Consider the following 22,258-nt stretch of genomic DNA (forward strand, 5'->3'; position numbering starts at 1 on the left):
GGGGGTCTCCTTTAGCAAGTCATTGACTTGTTTTTCATGGTTTTCTCACATCCTTCTCATTTCTCTTCCCAATTTTTCCTCTACTTCCCTAACTTGCTTTTCCAAATCCTTTTTGAGCTCTTCCATGGCCTGAGACCAGTTCATGTTTTTCTTGGAGGCTTTTGTTGTAGGCTCTTTGACTTTGTTGACTTCTTCTGGCTGTATGTTTTGGTCTTCTTTGTCACCAAAGAAAGATTCCAAAGTCTGAGACTGAATCTGGGTGTGTTTTTGTTGCCTGGCCATATTCCCAGCCAACTAACTTGACCCTTGAGTTTTTCAGCGGGGTATGACTGCTTGTAGAGTGAAGAGTACTATGTTCCAAGCTTGGGGGCATGCGCTGTTGATTTCAGAGCTATTACAGCCAGCTGTGCCACACCAGCACTCCTCTTTCCCCAAGAACCCCCAACCCAGACTGGACTTAGCTCTTCAGCAGGCTCTGCACTCCTGCTCTGATCCACCACTTAATTTCTCCCACCAGGTGGGCCTGGGGCCAGAAGCAACTGCAGCTGTAGTTCTGTAGCTGCCCCACCTCCGCTGCCCCTGGGGCAGTGGCTGAACTGTGAACTCCTTCCACTCCCCTCAGCTTTTCCCACTAACCTTCCCTGTTGTCTTTGGTGTTTGTGGGTTGAGAAGTCTGGTAACTGCCACAGCTCACTGATTCAGGGCGCTAGGGCCCACTCCGTCCAACTCCTGGTCTGGTTGGTCTGCGCTGCCCACGCTGGGCTCTGCTCTGCTCCCAGCTCCTTGCAGGATAGACCTTACCCACAGACCATCCAGGCTGTCCTGGGCTAGAGCCCTGCTTCCCTCTGCTATTTTGTGGGTTCTGCAGTTCTTCTCTGTTGTCTTTGGTGTTTGTGGGTTGAGAAGTCTGGCACTGCCTCAGCTCACTGATTCAGGGCGCTAGGGCACCCTCCACCTGGCTCCTGGTATGGTTGGTTCCCGTGGCCCACGCTGGACTCTGCTCTGCTCCCAGCTCCGTCCATGAACGACCTCACCCAGCAACCATCCGGGCTATCCTGTGCTGGAGCCCTGCTTCCCTCTGCTATTTTATGGGTTCTACAGTTCTAGAATTGGTTCAGAGACATTTTTTATAGGTTTTTGGAGGGACTTGGTGGGGAGCTTACGCTAGTCCCTGCTTTCCAGCAGCCATCTTGGCTCCACCCCTACATTTTATGCTTTTGCAGATAACCATCCATTTTATTTTAGTTAGTAGTTTTGTTAGCTTGTAATTGGGCAAAATAGTTTCTATTAATTTCCCTTTGTTTCCTCTTCATCTTTGGTGAGTTCTCCCACCCATTGTAAGGGCAAGCAAAGGGGGACTTTTTAGTGTTTTTTAAGGCAATCAGGTGCCTTTGATTCTTGCCTTTGTTTGTAGGAAGGCCCACACCCTTTTGCTAATTAGGTCACAAGAAGTGTGAAACCCTCGAGAGGTGTGAAGCACTCTGACCCTGAATAAGTCTGTTTATACGCTGAGGTTAGCATTTTGTTTGGGGGCTCACTCATTGGAAGAGTATTGGTGTAGAGACTCTGGGTAGCCATTCAGGAGCCCCCTTTCGAAAAAGCAAATGTCGGTGCTTCTCCCTCAGGTAACCGTATGTATTGCTATGGTCAGATAGATAGAAGCCTGTCTGTTGATTTGTGTTATTTTGCTCTGTTTATAATTTTTGCTTGTGATTTCTGTTTGTATTTGCTCTGAAAGTCAGGGTGCTGACTTTTTCCCCTGAACTAAGTGAATGATATATGTATGTTTAATTAAAGTGAGATTGTAAACTCCTTAAAGTTGTTTTCCTTAGAAAAGCAGATAAAGAACCTGTGCTAGCAGTCCTTCTGTGTACTAGTTTTATTGGTCTTACACAGCCACAGTAGCAGCAAGGAACATTGTTGTTACATCCATCCATCTCATTGTAGGGGTTTTTGCTGTTGGCACCCTGATACTCAATGAAATTATTGGTTTAATTGCATTCTTAAAGGAAAACAATTCAACTGTTTAAGGAGGGAACTATGTTATAACTGCAGGAATACAGTGACTAGTAGCCAGATCTTTGTGTCATAGCAAAAACTTAAGAGAGTTTCCTTGTGTGGGAATGTATGAGAAACAAAGATGCTTACTTCACCATTTATTGTCTGGCTTGGCTTCCCAGCACTGGCCCCTCTGATCTTGGTTACTCTATTGGCCGAACCCCTGACAGCATCAGTGCCTTCACCCTGTATATCCATCCTCCTACCCTTGCCTTCTTTCTTCATGTGTTCCCAACTTTTCAAGGAGGTAAGTTAGAGTTGGGATAGATGAGTCTTAAAATCTTCCCTTTTCCACACCTAAGTTTGTACTGTGCCTGTGACCTTTTTCTGTTGATTTAAAAAATTGCAAGCTGAATTATTTTTCTTGAATCCTTGATTATTAATATGTACAACCTTAATTCCTTCTTAGAAACTCTCACTCCAGAGCTATGTTTTCCTGCTTATTTTTTGCCGTCTTTCCCTGCTCATTTTCACACTCAAGTCAGTAGTGGGTAGACTACGTGCTGATTTCATTTGGAGCACACTGGGAGACAGTGAAAGGAGAAACTGACAGGGAGGGAGCCTGAGGACTTTTTTCAAATGCTGACTCCCAAGGTAATACTCATGTGATCTTGGCAGACAGTTACCTAAATCTCTAGCCCTCTGTTTCATCTTCTGTAAAAAGAGAGGTGGATAAAATTACTGCAAAGGTCACTTTCAGCTCTAAATCTGTGATCCAGTGACTAATAAAATAAGAGATTAGATGGATAATCTCTGAGGTGCCTTCTGGCTCGAAATCCTAAAATCCTATTATTCTCTCTTTCACAAAATTTCTCTGCTTCTTTGTCTCCTGCAAAATATACATATAAGCCTCAGTTGTCTTACAATTGTCCTTTTACAGATGCTCATCACAAGCACTGCTATACAACATGACCAGGCATCCCAATGAATAATTTTATTTTTCTAAATACTATTAGGCATAACAGTAAAGCCAGCTTCACCAAATCCTTTATTTTCTTCTACAAGAAGAACCTGTGAACTGTCCTTCCATGTAGCTTCAACTTTCTTTTTTTATGGTTTCAGATATAATAAGGTCAAGATTAATAATGAGTTTTATTCCTCCAATACTATGTCTGCTTATATAGGTCAATGGGCAAAGATCTCAAATTTAGGGTATCAACATTAATGTTTCTAGACAGTCTAAAAACATGATTCTTAATACCCTCAGAACTCCTTTGGTTGTGTGTGAAGAAAAGAGGAGTTTTATTGTTTTGTGATTCCCTTTTGCACTTACCATTTCTACCATTACCTTTCTACTCTCTTCTTTTTTATATATATTTATTTATTGATTCTTAGTTTTCAGCATTCACTTTTATAAGATTTTGAGTTTTACATTTTCTCCCCCTCTTTCCCTTCCCTCTCCCCAAGATGGCATGCAATCTGATATAGGCTATACATATACAATCATGTTAAATATATTTCCACATTAGTCATGTAAAGAAGAATTAGAACCAAAGGGAAAAATCATGAGAAAGAAAAAAACAAAATTTTAAAAAAGAAAGAAAATAGTATGCTTTGATCTGCATTCAGACTCTATAATTCTTTCTCTGGATGTAGATAGCATTTTCCATCATGAGTCTTTTGGAATTGTCTTAGTTCCATTGCATTGCTGAGAAGAGCTAAGTCTATAAACATTTGGTCATCACACAATGTTGCTGTTACTGAGTACAATGTTTTCTTGGTTATGCTCACTTCACTTAACATCAGTTCATGCAAGTTTTTCCAGGTTTTTCTGAAGTCTACCTGCTCACCATTTCTTATGGAACACTAGTATTCCATTACATTCATATACTACAGCTTGTTCAGCCGTTCCCCAGTTGATGGGCGTCCCCTCAATTTCCAATTCTTGGCTACCACAAAAAGAGCTGCTATAAATATTTTTGTACATGTGGGTCCTTTTCCCATTTGTATGATCTCTTTGGGATATAGACCTAGAAGTGGTGTTGCTGGATCAAAGGGTATGCACAGTTTTGTAGCCCTTTGGGCATAATTCCAAATTGCTATCCAGAATGGTTGGATCAATTCGTAACTCTACCAACAATGCATTAGTGTTCCAATTATCCCACATGTTCTTCAACATTTTATAATTTTCCCATTTTTTCATGTTAGCCAATCTGATAGGTGTCATGTGGTACCTCAGAGTTGTTTTAATTTGTGTTTCTCTAATCAATAGTGATTTAGAGTGTTTTTCACATGACTATAGATTTAATTTCTTCATCTGAAAACTGCCTGTTCATATCCTTTGACCATTTATCAATTGGGGAATGACTAGTATTCTTATAAATTAGACTCAGTTCTCTATGTATGTTTGAAATGAGGCCTTTATCATTTCCCAGCTTTCTGCTTCCTTTCTAATCTTGGTTGCATTGGCTTCGTTTGTGCAAAATCTTTTCAATTTAATGTAATCAAAATTATCCATTTTGCGTTTCATAATGTTCTCTCTCTTGTTTGGTAATGAATTTTTCCCTTCTCCATAAATCAGACAGGTAAACTATTCCACATTCTCCTAATTTTTTATGGTATCACCCTTTATGTTTAAATCATGTACCTAGTTTTCCCAGCAGTTTTTGTCAAATAGTGAGTTCTTATCCCAGAAGCTGGAGTCTTTGGGTTTATCAAAAAGTAGATTACTATAGTCATTGGCTACTGTGTCTTGTATACCTAACCTATTCCACTAATTCACCACTCTATTTCTTAGCCAGTACCAAGCAGTTTTGATGATTGCTGCTTTATAATACAATTTTAGATCTGGAACAGCTAGACCACCTTCCCTTTTATTTCTTTTCATTAATTCCCTTGATATTCTGGACCTTTGGCTCTTCCAGATGAATTTTATTATTATTTTTTCTAGTTCTACAAAATAATTTTTGGTAATTTGATTCGTATGGCATTAAATAAGTAAATTAATTTAGGTAGCATTGTCGTTTTTATTATCAGCTCAGCCTACCCATAAGCAACTGATGTTTTTCTAGTTATTTAGATCTGATTTTACTTGTGTGAAAAGTGTTTTGTAATTGTGTTCATATAGTTCCTGAGTTTCTCTTGGCAGGTAGATTCCCCAATATTTTATATTGTCTACAGTTACTTTAAATGGAATTTCTCTTTCTGTCTCTGGCTGCTGGGCTTTGTTAGTAATATATAGAAATGCTGATGATTTATGTGGGTTTATTTTATTCCTGCAACTTTGCTAAAGTTGTTTATTATTTCAGGTAGTTTTTTACTTGATTCTCTAGGATTCTCTAAGTATGCCATCATAGTATCTGCAAAGAGTGATACCTTTGTTTCTTCTTTGCCTATTCTAATTCCTTTGATTTCTTTTTCTTCCCTTATTGCCAAAGCTAACATTTCTATCACCATATTGAATAACAGTGGTGATAATGGACATCCTTGTTTCACCTCTGATCTTATTGGAAATGCTTCTACCTTATCCCCATTACATATAATGGTTGTTGATGATTTTAGATAGATGCTACTTATCATTTTAAGGAAAACTCCATTTATTCCTATGCCCTCTAACGTTTTTAATAGTAATGGGTGTTATGTTTTGTCAAAAGCTTTTTCTATATCTATTGATATAATCATATTATTTTTGCTGTTTTTGTTGTTGATATAGTCAATTATGCTGATAGTTTTCCTAGAATTTGGTAGGACTTCTTCTTCACCTATTTTTCCAAATAGTTCATGTGGTTTTGGAATTAATTGTTCATTAAATGTTTAGTAGAATTTACTTGTAAATCCATGTGGCCCCAGAGATTTTTAGAGAGTTCATTGATGGCTTGTTCAATTTCTTTTTCTGAAATGGGGTTAAGTATTTCATTTCCTCTTCTGTTAATCTAGACTATTTATATTTTTGTAAATATTCATCCATTTCACTAAGATTGTCATATTTATTGGCATCCAGTTGGTCAAACTAGCTCCTAATTATTGTTTTAATTTCCTCTTCATTGGTGTAAATTAACCCTCTCTATTTTTGATACTGATAATTTGCCTCTCTTCTTTCTTTTCTTTCTTTCTTTGTTTATTTTTAGTTTACGACATTCAGTTTCATAAGCTTCTGAATTTTAAATTTTCTCCCCCTCCCTTCCTTAGCCCCTCACCAAGACAACAAGCAATCTGAAATAGTTTCTACATATACATTCATATTAAAAATTTTCACATTAGTCATGTTGTAAAGAAGAATTATAACCAATGGAATGAACCACAAGAAAGAAGAAACAAAACAAAATAAAAAAGAGAGAGAGAAAATAGTATGCTTCAATCTGCATTCAGTCTACATAATTCTTTCTCAGGACGTCGATAGCATTTTCCATCATGAGGCTTTTGGAGTTTATATTAGGAAGGCAGAATTTATGATTTCAAAGAGAATCTCATATGTGCCTAAAAGGTCCGGAACCGCAGGATATAAGGAATTCTCTAGGCAGAAGGCAGGAGAACTAAAGCATGTATTTACACTCCACAATAACAAGCCCACAAACCAGCGTCCCCATTTTGATATTTTCATCAAAAGCTTCCAGGCCCAATAAGTCCGCCTTATAAGAGTAACTAGGAGGCCACAGAGAAGCGAGATGGTATAAGGCAAAATCGTATACATGCTTCCCCTCTACGGTAAGAAGATTACCCACTAGCCTCTAGTCAGCTCTGCTACCGGCAGCTCAGCTTCGGCTGTAGGTGTCTCTGGCTCCAACCGGAAAAGGAAAGGAGGATCTTCAAGCTGTCCTCTCCCCTCTTATAGAGTTTTTGACATCATCAAGCGCCGCCTGAACGACCAGGGCCGATTGGTTCTTGACTTGGCCCCTCCCCCAGCGTAGACCACGTTAACACACCTCCCCTCAGCCAGCGCCACGACTCATCACACAGGAAGCTCTGGTCCTGCCCCGGAAGAGCAAGCCCCAGCATCCAGGGAAGCTCAACGAGGCGAGCTGAGTCATTCAAAGAAAACAAAGTCCATTCTGGCTACAGAGTTGTCTTAGAAACTTGCATTGCTGAGAAGAGCCAAGTCTATCAAAGTTAGTCACCATGCAATCTTTCTATAACTATATACAGTGTTGTCCTGGTTCTGCTCCCCTCACTCAGCATTAGTTCATGTAAGTCTTTCCAGGTTTTTCTGAAGTCTACCTGCTCACCATTTCTTTTAGCATATTACATTCATATACCACAACTTGTTCAGCCATTCCGCAATTGATGGGCATCCCCTCAATTTTTAGGTCTTGGCCACCACAAAAAGAGCTGCTATAAATATTTTTGTACATGTGGATCCATTTCCCATTTGTATGATCTCTTTGGGATATAGACCTGGAAGTGGTGTTGCTGGGTCCAAGGGTATGCAAATTTTTATAACCCTTTGGGTATAGTTCCAAATTGCTCTCCAAAATGATTGGATTAGTTCACAACTCAACCAACAATGCATTAGTGTTCCAGTTTTCCCACATCTCCAGTATTTATAATTTTCCTGTTTTGTCATGTTAGCCAATCTGGTAGGTGTCATGTGGTACCTCAGAGTTGTTTTAATTTGTGTTTCTCTAATCAATAGTGATTTAGAGCATTTTTTCATAAGACCATCGATAGCTTTTATTTCTTCCTCTGAAAACTGCCTATTCATATCCTTTGACTATTTATTAATTGGGGAATGACTTTTATTCTTATAAACTTGACTCAGTTCTCTATATATTTTAGAAATGAGACCTTTATCAGAGACACTGGTTGTAAAATTCTTTCCCAGTTTTCTGCTTCCCTCCTAATCTTGGTTGCATTGGCTTTGTTTGTACAAAATCTTTTCAATTTAATGTAATCAAAATTATCCATTTTGCATTTTATAATGCTCTCCATCTTTTGTTTGGTCATAAGTTCTTCCATTCTCCATAAATCTCACAGGTAAACTATTCCTTGCTCTCCCAGTTTGCTTGTAGTAACAGCCTTTGTATCTAAATTGTGTACCAGTTTTGGCTTTATTTTGGTATATGGTATAAGATATTGGTCTGTGCCCATTTTCTTCAATACTATTTTCCAGTTTTCCCAGCATTTTTGTCAAGTAGTGAGTTCTTATCCCAGAAGCTGGAGTCTTTAGGTTTATCAAAGAGTAGATTACTGTAGTCATTGACTGCTGTGTCTTATATACCTAATCTATTCCACTGATCCACCACTCTGTTTCTTAGCCAGTACCAAGTAGTTTTGATGATTGCTGCTTTATAATACAGTTTAAGATTTGGTATGGCTAGGCTACCTTCCCTAGCATTTCTTTTCATTAATTCCCTTAATATTCTGGACCTTTTATTTTTCCAGGTGAATTTTGTTATTACTTTTTCTAGCTCGATAAAATATTTTTAGTAGTTTGATTGGTATGGCATTGAATAAGTAAATTAATTTAGGTAGGATTGTCATTTTTATTATTTATTATTTTATTTCTTCTCATTGCTAAAACTAATATTTCTAGTACCATATTGAATAACAGTGGTGATAATAGACATCCTTGTTTCACCCCCCAGTCTTGCTGTAAATGCTTCTAACTTATCCTCATTACATATAATACTTGCTGATGGTTTTAGGTAGATGCTGTTTATAATTTTAAGGAAAACTCCATTTATTCCTATGCCCTCTAGTGTTTTTAATAGGAATGGGTGTTGTATTTTGCTAAAAGCTTTTATTTGCATCTATTGAGATAATCGTATGGTTTCTGTTAGTTTTGTTGTTGATATGATCAGTTTTACCGATAGTTTGCCTAATATTGAACCAGCCCTGCATTCTTGGAATTAATCCTACCTGGTCATAAGCTATTATTCTCATGATAAGTTGCTATAATCTTTTTGCTAATATTTTATTTAAAATCTTTGCATCTATATTCATTAGGGAAATTGGTCTATAATTTTCTTTCTCTGTTTTGACTCTTCCTGGTTTAGGTATAAGTACCATTTTTGTATCATGAAAAGAATTTGGTAGGACTCCTTCTTTGCTTATTTTCCCAAATAGTCTATATACTATTGGAATTAATTTTTCTTTAAATGTTTGATAGAATTCACTTGTGAATCCCTCTGGCCCTGGAGATTTTTTACTAGGGAGTTTGTTCAGTTTCTTTTTCTGAGATGGCATTATTTAAGTATTTTACTTCTTCTGTTAATCTGGGCAACTTATATTTTTTTAAATATTCATCTATTTCATTAAGATTCTCAAATTTATGGGCATACAGTTGGGCAAAATAATTCCTAATTATTGTTTTAATTTACTCTTCATTGGTGTTGAATTCACCCTTTTCATTTTTGATACTGATACTTTGGTTTTCTTTTTTCTTTTCTTTTAATCAAACTAACCAAAAGTTTATCTATTTTATTGATTTTTCATAATACCAGCTATTAGTTTTGTTTATTAGTTCGATAGTGTTCTTAATTTCAGTTTTATTAGTCTTTCCTTTGATTTTTGGAATTTCTAATTTGGTATTTAATTGGGGATTTTTACTTTGTTCTTTTTCTAGCTTTTTTAGTTACATGCCCAATTTATTGATCTCCCCTTTCTCTATTTTATTAATGTAATCATTTAGAGATATAAAATTTCGTCTAAGAATTGTCTCCATTGTTCCAGGATTTTTCCTGGGGCACTATTTTCTGGGTTTTTTTAGAGGTCAAAAAGGGAGAATGAGAGCAATTTACTGCTTACTCCACCATCTTGGCTCCCAGAAGTCTTCTATCAGAGCTCTCATTTTTCAGCTCTTTAAAGTTCATAAAGTGCTATACATACATATATAAGGTTTCTCCCTCTTTGAAAATATGTAACTATTATTATAGTTGTATATTATTTTATGTAAGGTAAATAATTTAACTATTTAGCACCTGTCAGACTCCAATAGGACCTAAGACTAGAAAACTATAACTTTAGAAACGTGGTTATTGTGAGCCACAGGGAATAATGATTCAAAACTATGGGAAAAAATTCCCTAAGGTGGTATGCAGTGCCCAAACTGTGGGATCTGGAATCAGGTGGACCCGAGCTCAAATCCTGTCTCAGACACTTACTGTACAACACTGAGCAAGTCACGGAACCTTAGTCTGCCTCAGTTTCCTCAAATGTAAAATGAATATTAGTATTCACAGCTCTTACTTCCCAGGCTTGTTGTGAGGATCAAATGAGATCATATTTGCAAATCACTAGCACTCTTCCTGACACATATCAATTCTCATTTCCTTCCCACCTATCCAAATATAATTTTTAGCTCAGTAAGCAAAAGGTCCCATCACTACAGCTAGCAGGCACAGAATAATTAATACCTCAGCACTTCTGGCACAATGGCAACACAAAAGCTTTCAGCCCAGCCTAGCTTTCCTGAGAAACTAACCAGCAAAGATTTTTTAAAAAGCACCAAATGAATGAAGCAATTATTTCGTGAAATGAAAATTAAACCTTTAGTAAGCTCCTTCTAATCCAAGACTTCACAAAATCACAGCCAAAAGCTACCTGGTGATGTCATCAGAGGTTTTCAAGGGGACATGAAACCAGCATAATCTAGTAAATGGGGCCTGAATTTAGTGGGATCTCAGATCTAGCCCCTTGGAGCTATAGCAAGGAACAAAGCCAATTCCCAACAGATAACTAAGCAAGGAGAATAAGGCTCCAGAAAGGTACTATTTAGAGAGTCACAGCAGGAGACAAAGCAGAGATAGAGATGGGCCTGGACCCAGCTAAGTGACATAGTAGATAGAGCGCTACAAAGGGTTATCAGAGGATAAATCTAATTCTTTATTGGTGTCAGGTATAACAAATGGTTAAAACATTTAAATAAAGAAAAGGCTAATCAAATTCTTGAGAGAAATACACAGTATAACTAAAGTAGTTGGATACCTCAGTATATCCCTTCCAGACCCAGATAAAGCTAAAGATAAACAAGAAAGAAGTAAAGGACCTAAACAGAATTGTAAGGAGTTACATAGGATATATTTCTGATAAGTAATGAATAGAAACTGAAAGGGGTTATATATATTTCTTGGCTGTGCATCAACCATGTTCTAGTACATAAACACCTCAAAAGAAATACAGAAAAGCAAAAATATTATATAGATATTCCATTTACCACATCATACTCCTACTAAATTTAGCGCATCAAATATGGTTCTGATTCCTACCAGGGAAAGCTATAGCAGAGAAAGAAAACTTTAGATTATTATTTAATGAATATTAATGCAAAAAATGTTGAACATGGTATTAGCAAAGAGGTTACAGTGACATATTTTTAAAAATTATGCACTATGGATTTATACCAGAAATGTAGAGATTGTTCCACATTAGGAAAGTTATAAACATAAAACCATACTAATGACAAAAATACTAAAAGTTACATGATCATAATAATAAATTTAGAAAGGGCTTTTGACAAAATGCAACACACATTTAAAAATTTTTTAAATCAGATTAAGATCTGACATTCAATATACGTGATAGATAAATACAAATTTATAAGAATAGGAGACATTGAACAGTAGAAAATGATAATGAATATGAAGGAGTTTTCGCAAGAAGATATACAAGCTATCAGCTATATAAAAATGCACCAAAACACTAATAATGAAGGAAATAAAAACTAAAATAACTTTGAGAACCCACCTCATGCTCATCAGATGAACAAAGATCACAGAAAAGGAAAATTGCAATTGTTGGAGGGGCTATGAGTGTAGATGCATATTAATGCATGCTGGTGAAGCTGTGAATTGGTCTAGCAATTTTTAAAATCAATTTGGAACTATACGGAAAGATTCACTAAATTGCACATATCTTTGGCCTAGTCACACCCTTACTAGGCGTATACCTCAAAGAGGTCCAAGTCAGCAGAAAGAACCCATGTGTGCAAAATGATCCAGAACAGGACTTTTTGCTTCCAAGAAAGGCCTAGAAACATAATGGATCCTTGTCCATTGGGAAATGACTGAACAATTTTGATATAAGAATATAATGAAATATTATTCTACCATAAGAATTAAAGGGATAGATCCAAAGAAACCTGGGAAGACTGATATGAACTGATTCAGCATGAAGTAAAGAAAACCAGAGCAGAACAATTTATGCAATAACTACAATAATGTAAAAGCGGGGAAAAAATTTTGAAAGCCTTAGAACACTGAATTTAAGACTGAAGATCAGTGATCAATCATGATTACAAAAGACTGATTTTGAAGCATGATTACCATATCTTGTTTAAGATGTGAGACTAAAGGTCCATTGTGAAATAATACATGTCCAATCTGTTAATGTAGCTAGCCTCACTATAATTGTTATAAGACAGGGTTTCTATTTGAGAGTGAGCGGAAAAATTGAGAGTGGAGTTAGTGAGCAGTGATGCAAGAAAAGAAAAAAAAAACTGAATGGAGTATTTTCTTTAAAATACATGGAAGAGAGTAGATGCAAGTTCAGAAGGGGGCATGCTCAAGCAAAGCAAATTTTTATCTATCACGTTAAATGTTTGACTTCATAATTAAAGTTCAATTTCATATAAAAATCCTCTTTTCTGTTCTGTGTGTAGCAGCGTTAAAAGGGATAGTACCCCTTTACCTTACTACTATTTTGCCATCTGCATTTTCCCAGCATAAAACTCTCCTCTACTCTAGGAAGTAGAATCAAAAGTTATATAATTCTTTTTATCTTTTTATTAGCTCTGAGCTCCAAGCTAAAGACAGGGCTTCTCTCAAGACAGCCCAATGTTTAGAACTATCTCTCTCTTCTCTGGGAATGTTTTACACCTAGCTTCTTCTTCCCACTTGTATTCTTAAGAAGTATAAACCCCTATAGTAATTGCTAGCAATTGCCACTATTTATAAATAAAAAGTAAACATTTAAAACAAAGAAAGGCAAACAAATTTCTCCCCATGCTCAAAGAAAAATAAACTTCTGGCTTCCATAAATAGTTTCAAGGGTGAAAGTAATAGAGCATGATCACCTTGGAGTCTATAGTCCATGGTTTTAGTGACACAGCTTCTTCCCTAGCATACCTCATGCAAGATTGGTGCCCACGACCCAATCCTAGCCCCTTTCATCATGATAATTGTTTCTGCCTATACTTTTGCTTTCTCAGATGCATGTGACTTCTTATATTTTCTCTTCCTCAAGATCCATGCTGTTTCTGCCCCTCCTATCAGGAGCTATATTCCTTTTGGATTCAGTGAACTACTTCCTAAATTTCACCCTGAAGCTTAATCCTATTTTTCCCTTTTTGATTCATTCAGAAAACTAATTCCCATTTCATAAAGGGATCACCTTGCTGACATTGTAGCATTTTACAGTTAGCTTAATTAATATCTCCTTTCCTGTCTCCGTTTCTGTGAGTAGGTCATTGTAAGATTAACTCCCTCATACTGAAATATTTAATTCTTAATTCTTATCTTAACATGTTTGTTAACTTCACAATAAAAAGTAATTTTTAAAAAAGAATCAAAGACTCAATGAAGATTGAATAGGTCAGGAAGAGAATTCAGTCCTTTCATGTTTTCCTATTGAATTATTTTCACATTTTAAATTATTGTATTAAGTATTTATAAGTAAGATACCATTATATATCTCAAATGATTAGCTTCTTAATTTTGACAGTACTTAATGTTTGATAATTAAAATATTTAATATTTTTAGAAATGTGTTTATTTTTAACAATTCAACATTTTTTCAAATTTTGAATTATCTCCCTCCTATCTTTCCCCCATCCATTGTGAAGGCAAGAAATATGGATATCAGTTATACATATGAAATCATGCAAAATATATTGCCATATCAGCCATGTTACAAAAAAAGGCAAGAAAAATTTTAAAAATGAAAAAATTATGCTTCAATTTGCATTCAGACTCCATCAGTTCTTTCTGTGGCGGTGGATAGCATTTTTCATCATAAGTCCTACAGAACTGTCTTGGATCATTGTTGGGATCAGAATAGCTAAGTCATTCACTGTGGATCATCATACAGTATTGCTGTTACTGTGTACAATGTTCCCCTGGTTCTTCTCACTTCACTTTGCACCTGTTTATTTGTCTTCCCAGGCTTTTCTGAAACTATCCTGCTTGTCATTTCTTACAGCACAATAGTATTCCATCACAATCATATACTACAACTTGTTCATCCATTCCCCAATTGATGGGCATCACTTCAATTTCCAGTTCTTTGCCACCACAAAAATAGCTGCTATAAATATTTTTGAATACTTAACAATACTTAATTTTTACAATACAAATTTTTTTTACCATTTTTCTAATATTATAGAAGTTGTCTTTAATTTAAAAAAAGATTAAAGTAGTATAAGTGTGACAAATGAAAGTCTTGAGAGAAAGTTTCTGGGTAATTAATAATTTATTAATTAGGCTAGCTAATAATTAGTAAACTGATGATCATTGGTCTCTCCTGATAACCAAAGACAAAAGTGATGGAGATCACCACATGCTTAAACACCTTTGGTAAAGGAGGTACCATGACAGGTGAAAATCAACCCTGATTGGTGAACAAGTAATGAGGGGGTAGCTATATTAATGAGGAGGTGGGCTAAAAGTCTTTAGCTCCTCCTTCTCAGAACATGGCTTGATCATGTGACTGAGCTGCCCCCAGCAATCTGGACAAAGGTATCCATCTCTACCCAGATCACTCTGGTTGATTTTCTCCTTCATAAATTGGATTACCCTAGACTACAATAGGGAGGCAGCAAGGGCATAGACTAACTTCCTAAGGGCAAGAATTCACCTAGATTAGACTCTGTAAAGTCTTCTAGTTGGGTGGGATCCTGCCCAAGATTTCAGTGCATGTACCCAGAGGATTTCAGCAATTCCATCCAGCAATAGCATCCCTCAGAGACTGACTAAATGACCTGCAAGGGCTGGTCCCTGAATGAGAAAATAGAAAAAAACCTCAATCTTAATTTGATAATTGGTTATTAATATAGGAGAAATTATCTCCATAGAAATTTCTCTCAATAGAACTAAATTTCTTATAATATTTAACTTTCTATAATAAATTTATTATATATTTAATTTTACTTTTCTTTTTACTATTGTTCTAGAGTCTGAATCTACATGGAAACAGCTTGAATAAGTTGAGGGATCTTTCCAAGTTAACAGGGCTCCAAAAACTTATCATCAGCTTTAATGAATTTACATGCTTAGATGATGTGTACTATTTGGTAAGAAATCATTTTTCTGATATTACTTTCTTAAAATGAAATAAATTCATCCCTTCGTAATAGCCAGATTATGAATAAGATTCTGGCAACTAGTTGTAATAGAGTAATAGAGTGCTGAGCTTGGAGTAGGGAATACCTGAGGTCAAATCCTGCCTTTTTTACTTCAGGTAAGTCACTTAACTTCTTAATCTCTATATCCTCTTTTGCAAAATGAAGAAATTAGAGTCCATGGCTTCCAAAGTCCCTTCTATTTCCTCATTCCATTCTTCCCCCTTTGTCATATCCCATCCATTATCTCTGTTATGACTTTTAATGTTATTTTTGTTTCTTTGCTATTCTTTCCTCTTTTCTGTCTTGTCTTTTCTATCTAGATTTCCCATGGTCATCTTAACTTTCCTTCATATTGTCAGAGATATCATCTACAAGTGACTACATGAAGGTCTGAAGTAGCAAGTGAATGGAGATTGTACATATGTGTTTATTGGTGTATTATTCTACTTTAACCATATTTCTTCTAGTTTCTCATTTTTTCATTCCTTATCATAGGCTTGGTTCAAAATTGAGGGAAGGTACTCGCAGCTGGGCAGATCGTGAAAAACTTCATGTAATAAATGGTGCTTAAGCAGAGTTATAAAACAAAGTAGGAATTGGGTCAACAAATATTTATTATCATTTAACTTTATTCCAGGCACTGCGATAGGCACTAGGGATTCAAATACAAAGAAGAGGTAGAAATGAAGAGTCACTGCATTCAGGGATGGAGGATAGTTTGTGCCAAAGGACAGGGGCAGAAGATTAAATGTTTTGTATGAGGAGCAGCAAGAAGTACAGTTTGGCTGAACTATAGATTATGTGACTGGGGAGTAATTTTGACTGGAAGAGGAGGTTGAGTGTCGTCCTAGACATACAAAAGAGACACTGGAGTTCATCAAAAAGTGGAGGTAGGGGGATGCCACGTTCAAATAGTTCCTTTAAGAGTGTCATTTTGGTGGCTGTATGGAGGATGGATTGGAGAGGAGAGAGGCTGAAGGAAAGGAGCCCAAATAAAGGCTATTGCAGTAATCCAGGCAAGAGATGATGAGGGACTGAGCCAGGCTAGTTGTGGTAGGAGGGGGAAAAATGATGAATGCAAGAGAGGTTGTCAAGCAGTCAGTGAACTAACATGCACCTACCATGTTCCCAGCACTATGCTGAATGCTGAAGATACCAATACAAAAAGTGAAAAGATCCCTCCTTTCAAGGATCTTGACACTCAAACAAGAGAGACAACATGTACATATGTAAGTACATACAGATTAAATTCAGAATAAATATGTCGTACCTGGGGAGGCAGAACACTAGCAGTTGGAGGATCAGGAAGGTCTCCCTATAGAATTTGGTTCTTGAACTACATCTTGAAGGAAGAAAGGGCATCTGTGAGGCAGAGGTGAAAAGGAGTCCAGTCCAGCACATGGGGGGGTGCATTGGCTGCCAGGTATGAGGAATGGAAAGAAGGCTAGTTTGGCTGAGGGTACAGGAAGTGGGATAGCACCTTATACAGCTGGAAGGGTAGATCGGACCAGGTTGAAAAGAGCTTTAAAAACTAATCGGGGCTTATATTGTATCCTACAGACAATATGGTGCCACTAGACTCGATTGAATAGGAGAGTGACATGGTTAGATCTACACTTGAGGAAAATTTCACTGCTGTGTGGAACGTGGACTGGAGGGGGAGAGACTTGAGACAGGGAAAACAGCAAGCCATTGTCATTGTTTAGATGAGAGGAAATGAAGGTCTGAACTAAGGTCATGATTGTATAAGTGGAGTAGGTCAGATAGTGAGGGATGTTAAGGAGGTAGGAATGTCAAGACTCAACACTGATGCGCAGTAAGAGAATGTGGGGTCGTGGATAATGCTAAGATTGTGAGACTGAGGTGCTGGAAGGGTAGTGCTGCCTTTGAAACAGAGGTGATCTGGAAATAAAGATGGGTTCTGTTTCGGACATTTTGAGCTTGAGTTGTCTCCAGATCATTTAGTTTGAAATGTATCGTAAGACTAATGCTTACGAAAGAGTCTGGGGCCTGATCTTTGAGCCATCAGCATAGAGATGATAGTTAAATCCTGATAAAAGAGAAGTGAAAGTAGAGAAGTGAAGAGAGCTAAGGACAGACCCTTGGGCAGACTTAACAAGACTGGACAACTGATCAACTATATGGGGAGAGTAAGGAGAGTCACAAACCCAATGACTGAAAGGATGGTGATGCCCTTCCAAGAATTAGCAGAGTTCAGAGGAGGAAAGATCTTAAGGAAAGTAGTGCCAAGCATCAGACATGGCAACAGAATTATCTGTTTTGCCCAGGACCACAGAGCTCTTCCACAAAGGAACTCCGCTAATGCCTTGTGGGGAAATTTTCATGGTTAAATATGTACTGTAATGTGTAGCACCCCCTTCTCTTTCCTCTTTCCCAAAAGGGTAATTGAAAATGATTCATTCCTGCCACAACAGGCCAATAGAAAAACCCTGAGGAATACAGAATGTCCTGCAGCTGGTAACTTGATAGTTCTTATGGTTGTGGGTTCATCATAATGTTATCCAATATCTGGACCTGTAAAAATTTCACCCAACTAAAACCTTAATCTGTAAAGGCCTAACACCCTTCAGCTTTTCTTTTCACCTCAGTGACCCTGATCAGTGATTTCCTTGAATCATGTTGCCAGCCTTCCCTGAACCTCTGATCAGGGCTGCATTGTGATGGTGAATACTTATGAAGATGGGGGGCTTTCTCCCTTACCCCTTTGTTTGAGGCCCCCACCATCCATCCCCTGTCTCAACTCTAGGGGCTCCCCACCTCCTCTTCCAGGAAGTCTCATTAAACTAGATCCTTTCAGACAGCAGGCTCATTTGCCTTCCATTTTGTCTCTCCCTACGGACCCCACAGTACCTCACCTGGCAGGTAGGCAGAATGTCCTCAGTGAATTTTAAAGCTGTAATTCAGATGTTGTCTTCCTCTAGCCCAGAGGTTCTTAGCGTTTTTTGTGTCATGGACAGTTGACAGAAAATGCATAGGGTTACAAAGGAAAAAACAATACTGAAATACAGTTATAAAAATACTTTTTTAAAATAAGTTCATAGACTCCAAGTTAAGTACCCCTGTGCCAGTAGGACAATTGGATAGCTTTACTGCCCTGATGAGTTTTACTTCAACAATTTCATGCACATAGTCACTCAGTATATACTTGTTTTGAAATTACAGATTCTACTTTCATAAATCCTCATGCTTATCCCCACTCTTACACACCACTATACCCAAAGTTATCTGGAGGAACTGAAAGCAATAGAGGTCATTCAGTCATACTGTGGGCATTGCCAAAGCCACCTATACATGTGTGACAGATTTCCATGTGATGCCCAAGAAGCCTTTTCATGGGGAGATGGGCAGAGATGAGCCTGGCCTCAGGGCTTGTTTTTGGAAGCCATTCATTCAGGCCCATTCTTATAAACCTTTTCATTAACTCTACCTATCACTGAAGGTCTACAAAGTATACTAATTCTTATTCCAAAGATTCCTAGAAACTATGTTCACCAGGCCCTTGACCCCAGCAGCAAAGATAGATGACCAAGAGAAATTTGGGACTGTGACAACCCAGGATTCTGGCTAAAGATGCAGTACTGTTCACTCTCTGATTGTTTGGGAGGAATACAGTCCAAAAAATCAAATCTGGGAGCCTACCTGAAATTCCCTACATGCCCAACTAGGCTTGAGCCCTTTGTATAATAGAAGTCTCACCACTGGAAGGCTCCCAGGAAGGGAGATGAAGTACATGCCCTATGTATGCTCCTGCCCACATGGCAAAAAAGGGAGAGGGGGAAGGTGCTGGTAAAGCACCTTCTTGATAAAGCCTTTCCTGATTCCCTCACTACTGGTGCTCTCCCTCCAACACTACCTTCTGTTTTATTGCTTTGCATATATTTTTATTTATTCACTTTATTTTTATGCTATCTGTATTTATATATGTTCTTGCTGTCTCCCCTGTAAGAATAGAAATTCCTTGTGAATGGGAATTATTCCATTCTTAGTAGTTCTTTCCCCAACACCTAGCACTGTGACTTAAGCACATAGTAAGTGCTTAATAAATACTTGTTGGTTGATTAGAATCTGAAATCCTAAAATAGGCAAAATGTACCGAATCTGTCTTTTCGTATCCAGCAAGCATTTATTAACACCTATTATGTGCCATGTACTATGCTGAGCACTGGGAATTCAAAGAAAAGCAAAACACAGCCCCTGCTATCGAGGAACTCACATTCCAATAGAAAAACCCCCAACAACCACATCTAGGCAAAATATATACAAGAAAAACTGGATCAACCATCATATGGAAGAAATTAGCACTAAGGAGTATTAGGAAAGGCTCCTTGTAGAAGTTGGGATGTAGCTGTGAGTGGAAGGAAGCCAGAGAAATCAGAAAGTAAAGATGAGAAGAGAGAGAATTTGTGGTCTGGAGGACAGCCAGGGAAGAGGCTCAGAGATGGGATGTTGTGTGAAAGGAACAGAAGGAGGCCAGTGTTACTGAATTGCAGAGTATGTGGGGTAAGGTATAAGAAGACTGGAAAGATAGAAATGGGCCAATTTGTGAAGGGCTTTGTACACCAAACGGAAGATTTTATCCTGGAGGTGATAGGGAACCACTGGAGTTTATTGAGTATCGGAATGACATGATGGGACTTGTGCTTTAGGAAAATCACATGGCAGAATGGAGGGTGGATTGGAGTGGGGAAAGACTTTAAGCAGGCAGATCCACCAGCAGATCATTACAATAATCCAGGCATGAGGTGAGGAGGGCTTGCACTGGAGTGGTGGCAGTGTCAGAGGAGAGAAGGGGCATATTTGAGAGATGTTGTCAAGGGGAAATTAAGAGGCTCTGGCAACAGTTTGAATATGGGCAGTGAGAGATAGTGAGGAGCTGTGGATGATTCTGAGGTTGTAGGAAATTATATCTGCCTTGTCTGAGGGTACTTTAATATTTCTATTTTTAAAAGATATAAAATATTTTTCTAGTAGTTCAGTCTGCTGAACAGAAACATGAATGAATGAAACATGAATGATTTGGAGTCTCTTCCTAGTTTGGTCTGAATTGATGTATTCATAGGATCAAAGGATTTCAATCTGGAAAAAGCCTCAGGGGTCATCTATTTTACCTCCCTTTTTACAGATGAGGAAACTGAGGCCCAGAGAAATTAGGTGGTTTGCCCAAGGCCACAGAGGTAGTTATTTAGAAGTTAATTATAGTCCAAAGTGTAACTTGTCTAGCTCTGTTTCAGCCTCTGTGAAACATAGAATATGTTTTGCAAGGACAAAAGAATATAAATATAAATTATAATATAAAATGGATTAGATTTGAAGTGTGCCTTCACTCATCTTAAAAAAGTGAATTAAAACAACTTGCTTCTTCTTTATCTCACAAGAGTAGAATAAGAACCAGTAATAAAGTGTCTATAATGAAATGCAGAAAGTTCTTTGGAAGAATTCATTTATTGGTACCATTATGAAGATTAGCCTTCAAACAGTTACAAGACTCTGTGTGTGTGGAAAAAAGAACTATATTAATGTAAATACTTATGTTTTAGCAGTAGTAGCAATATCATTATTGTACATCTTTTTTCAGTATAATCTTGAATATTTGGATGCAAGCCATAACCACGTGATAACTCTTGAAGGATTTAGAGGTCTAGTGAAATTGAAATACTTAGACTTAAGCTGGAATCAGCTGAAAAAAACTGGAGATGAAATTAATATTTTATGCAAACATACTTCAAACCTTCTGAATCTTGATATTCGACATAATCCATGGCAGAAGGTAGGCATCAGATATATTTATTTTAAAATGTTCTATTCCCTTGTGATAAGCAAAATAACTCTCATTTATGTTTCAGCGCAATATAATATTGTTGTTAAAATGTTATTATACTCTTTTAATCCCTACACATTCACAATTCCAAATGCCCTCTACAACCTCCTGACAAAGTGCTCATCTAATGTTTGCCGGGAGACTTCCGGTGCTAGGGAACACACTTACTTCCTGAGGAAGTGATTCTACTTTTGGACTACTCTTATTTTTCGGAAATTCTTCCTTCTATCAAACCCAAATCTGCTTCTCTGCAGTTTCCACCCACGGATCTAATTCAGCCTTTTGAATTCTAAATCCTCTTCCACATAATAACACTTCACCTACTTGAAGACAGTATCTGTTTTCCCCCTAAATTTTCTCTTCCCCAGTTCCCTCAACAATCCTTGTACATCATGATCTTTAGTTCCTCTTACCACCCTGCCTGGTCTCCGTCTTCTAGCAAGGAAAGAAACAAGCATTTGGGAATAAGAACCAGTTTCTCAGAATCCCTCCTATAATATAGTTTTTGGGACTGAGCATAGAATATCTAGAAGTGGTCTGACTAGAGTAACTTTCCTCGTTCAGATCATTATTCCTTCTGAATGAAGCCTAATAATAATAGCATGTTTATATAGTGCACATTTATATTGATTTACAAAATGCTTGACATATTATAGCTTTTTTGGCATCATATCACACTGTAGCCTTATATTGATTGAGCTTATTGTGTGCTAAAACCCTCATTATTTTCACATACATTGTTTCTAGGCCTGTAAAGCTGATTGTTAAAAATCTAAACATAGAACTTTATATTTATCCCTTGAAAATTTCATCTTACTAGATTTGACCCAATGTTTTAGCTAATAGATCTTTTGAATTCTTACTGTCATATGCCTGGGTTAGTGATCCATCCTAATTTTGCGTCATCTGAAAATATAATAAATATGCCATCTATGCCTTCATCCATTAATGAAAGTGTTAGATAACCCAAGGCTAAGGACTGATAGAGTTGAAGCACTCCTATTGATAATTCCCCTTAGGGGGCAGCTAGGTGGCACAGTGAGTAGAGCAATGGCCTTGGAGTCAGGAGGACCTGAGTTCAAATCTGGCCTCAGACACTTACTAGTTGTGTGCTTGGGCAAGTCACTTAACCCCAATTGCCCTGCCTC

At 37.4% G+C, this 22,258-nt stretch overlaps 1 protein-coding gene across 1 annotated transcript in view; it reads left to right on the forward strand.

The window, feature by feature from the left end:
- The window catches only part of LRRC9 (leucine rich repeat containing 9), a 188,794-nt gene that overhangs the window by 88,282 nt on the left and 78,254 nt on the right, over positions 1 to 22,258 (forward strand). Inside the window, exons 17-18 of the mRNA XM_036735971.1 lie at positions 15,101 to 15,220; positions 20,868 to 21,059. Coding sequence (XP_036591866.1) covers positions 15,101 to 15,220; positions 20,868 to 21,059 — 312 coding nt within the window. The remainder of the gene's footprint in view (positions 1 to 15,100; positions 15,221 to 20,867; positions 21,060 to 22,258) is intronic.

The sequence above is a fragment of the Trichosurus vulpecula genome, chromosome 8 (assembly GCF_011100635.1).
Source record: "Trichosurus vulpecula isolate mTriVul1 chromosome 8, mTriVul1.pri, whole genome shotgun sequence".
In the NCBI taxonomy this organism is placed as follows: Eukaryota; Metazoa; Chordata; class Mammalia; order Diprotodontia; family Phalangeridae; genus Trichosurus; species Trichosurus vulpecula.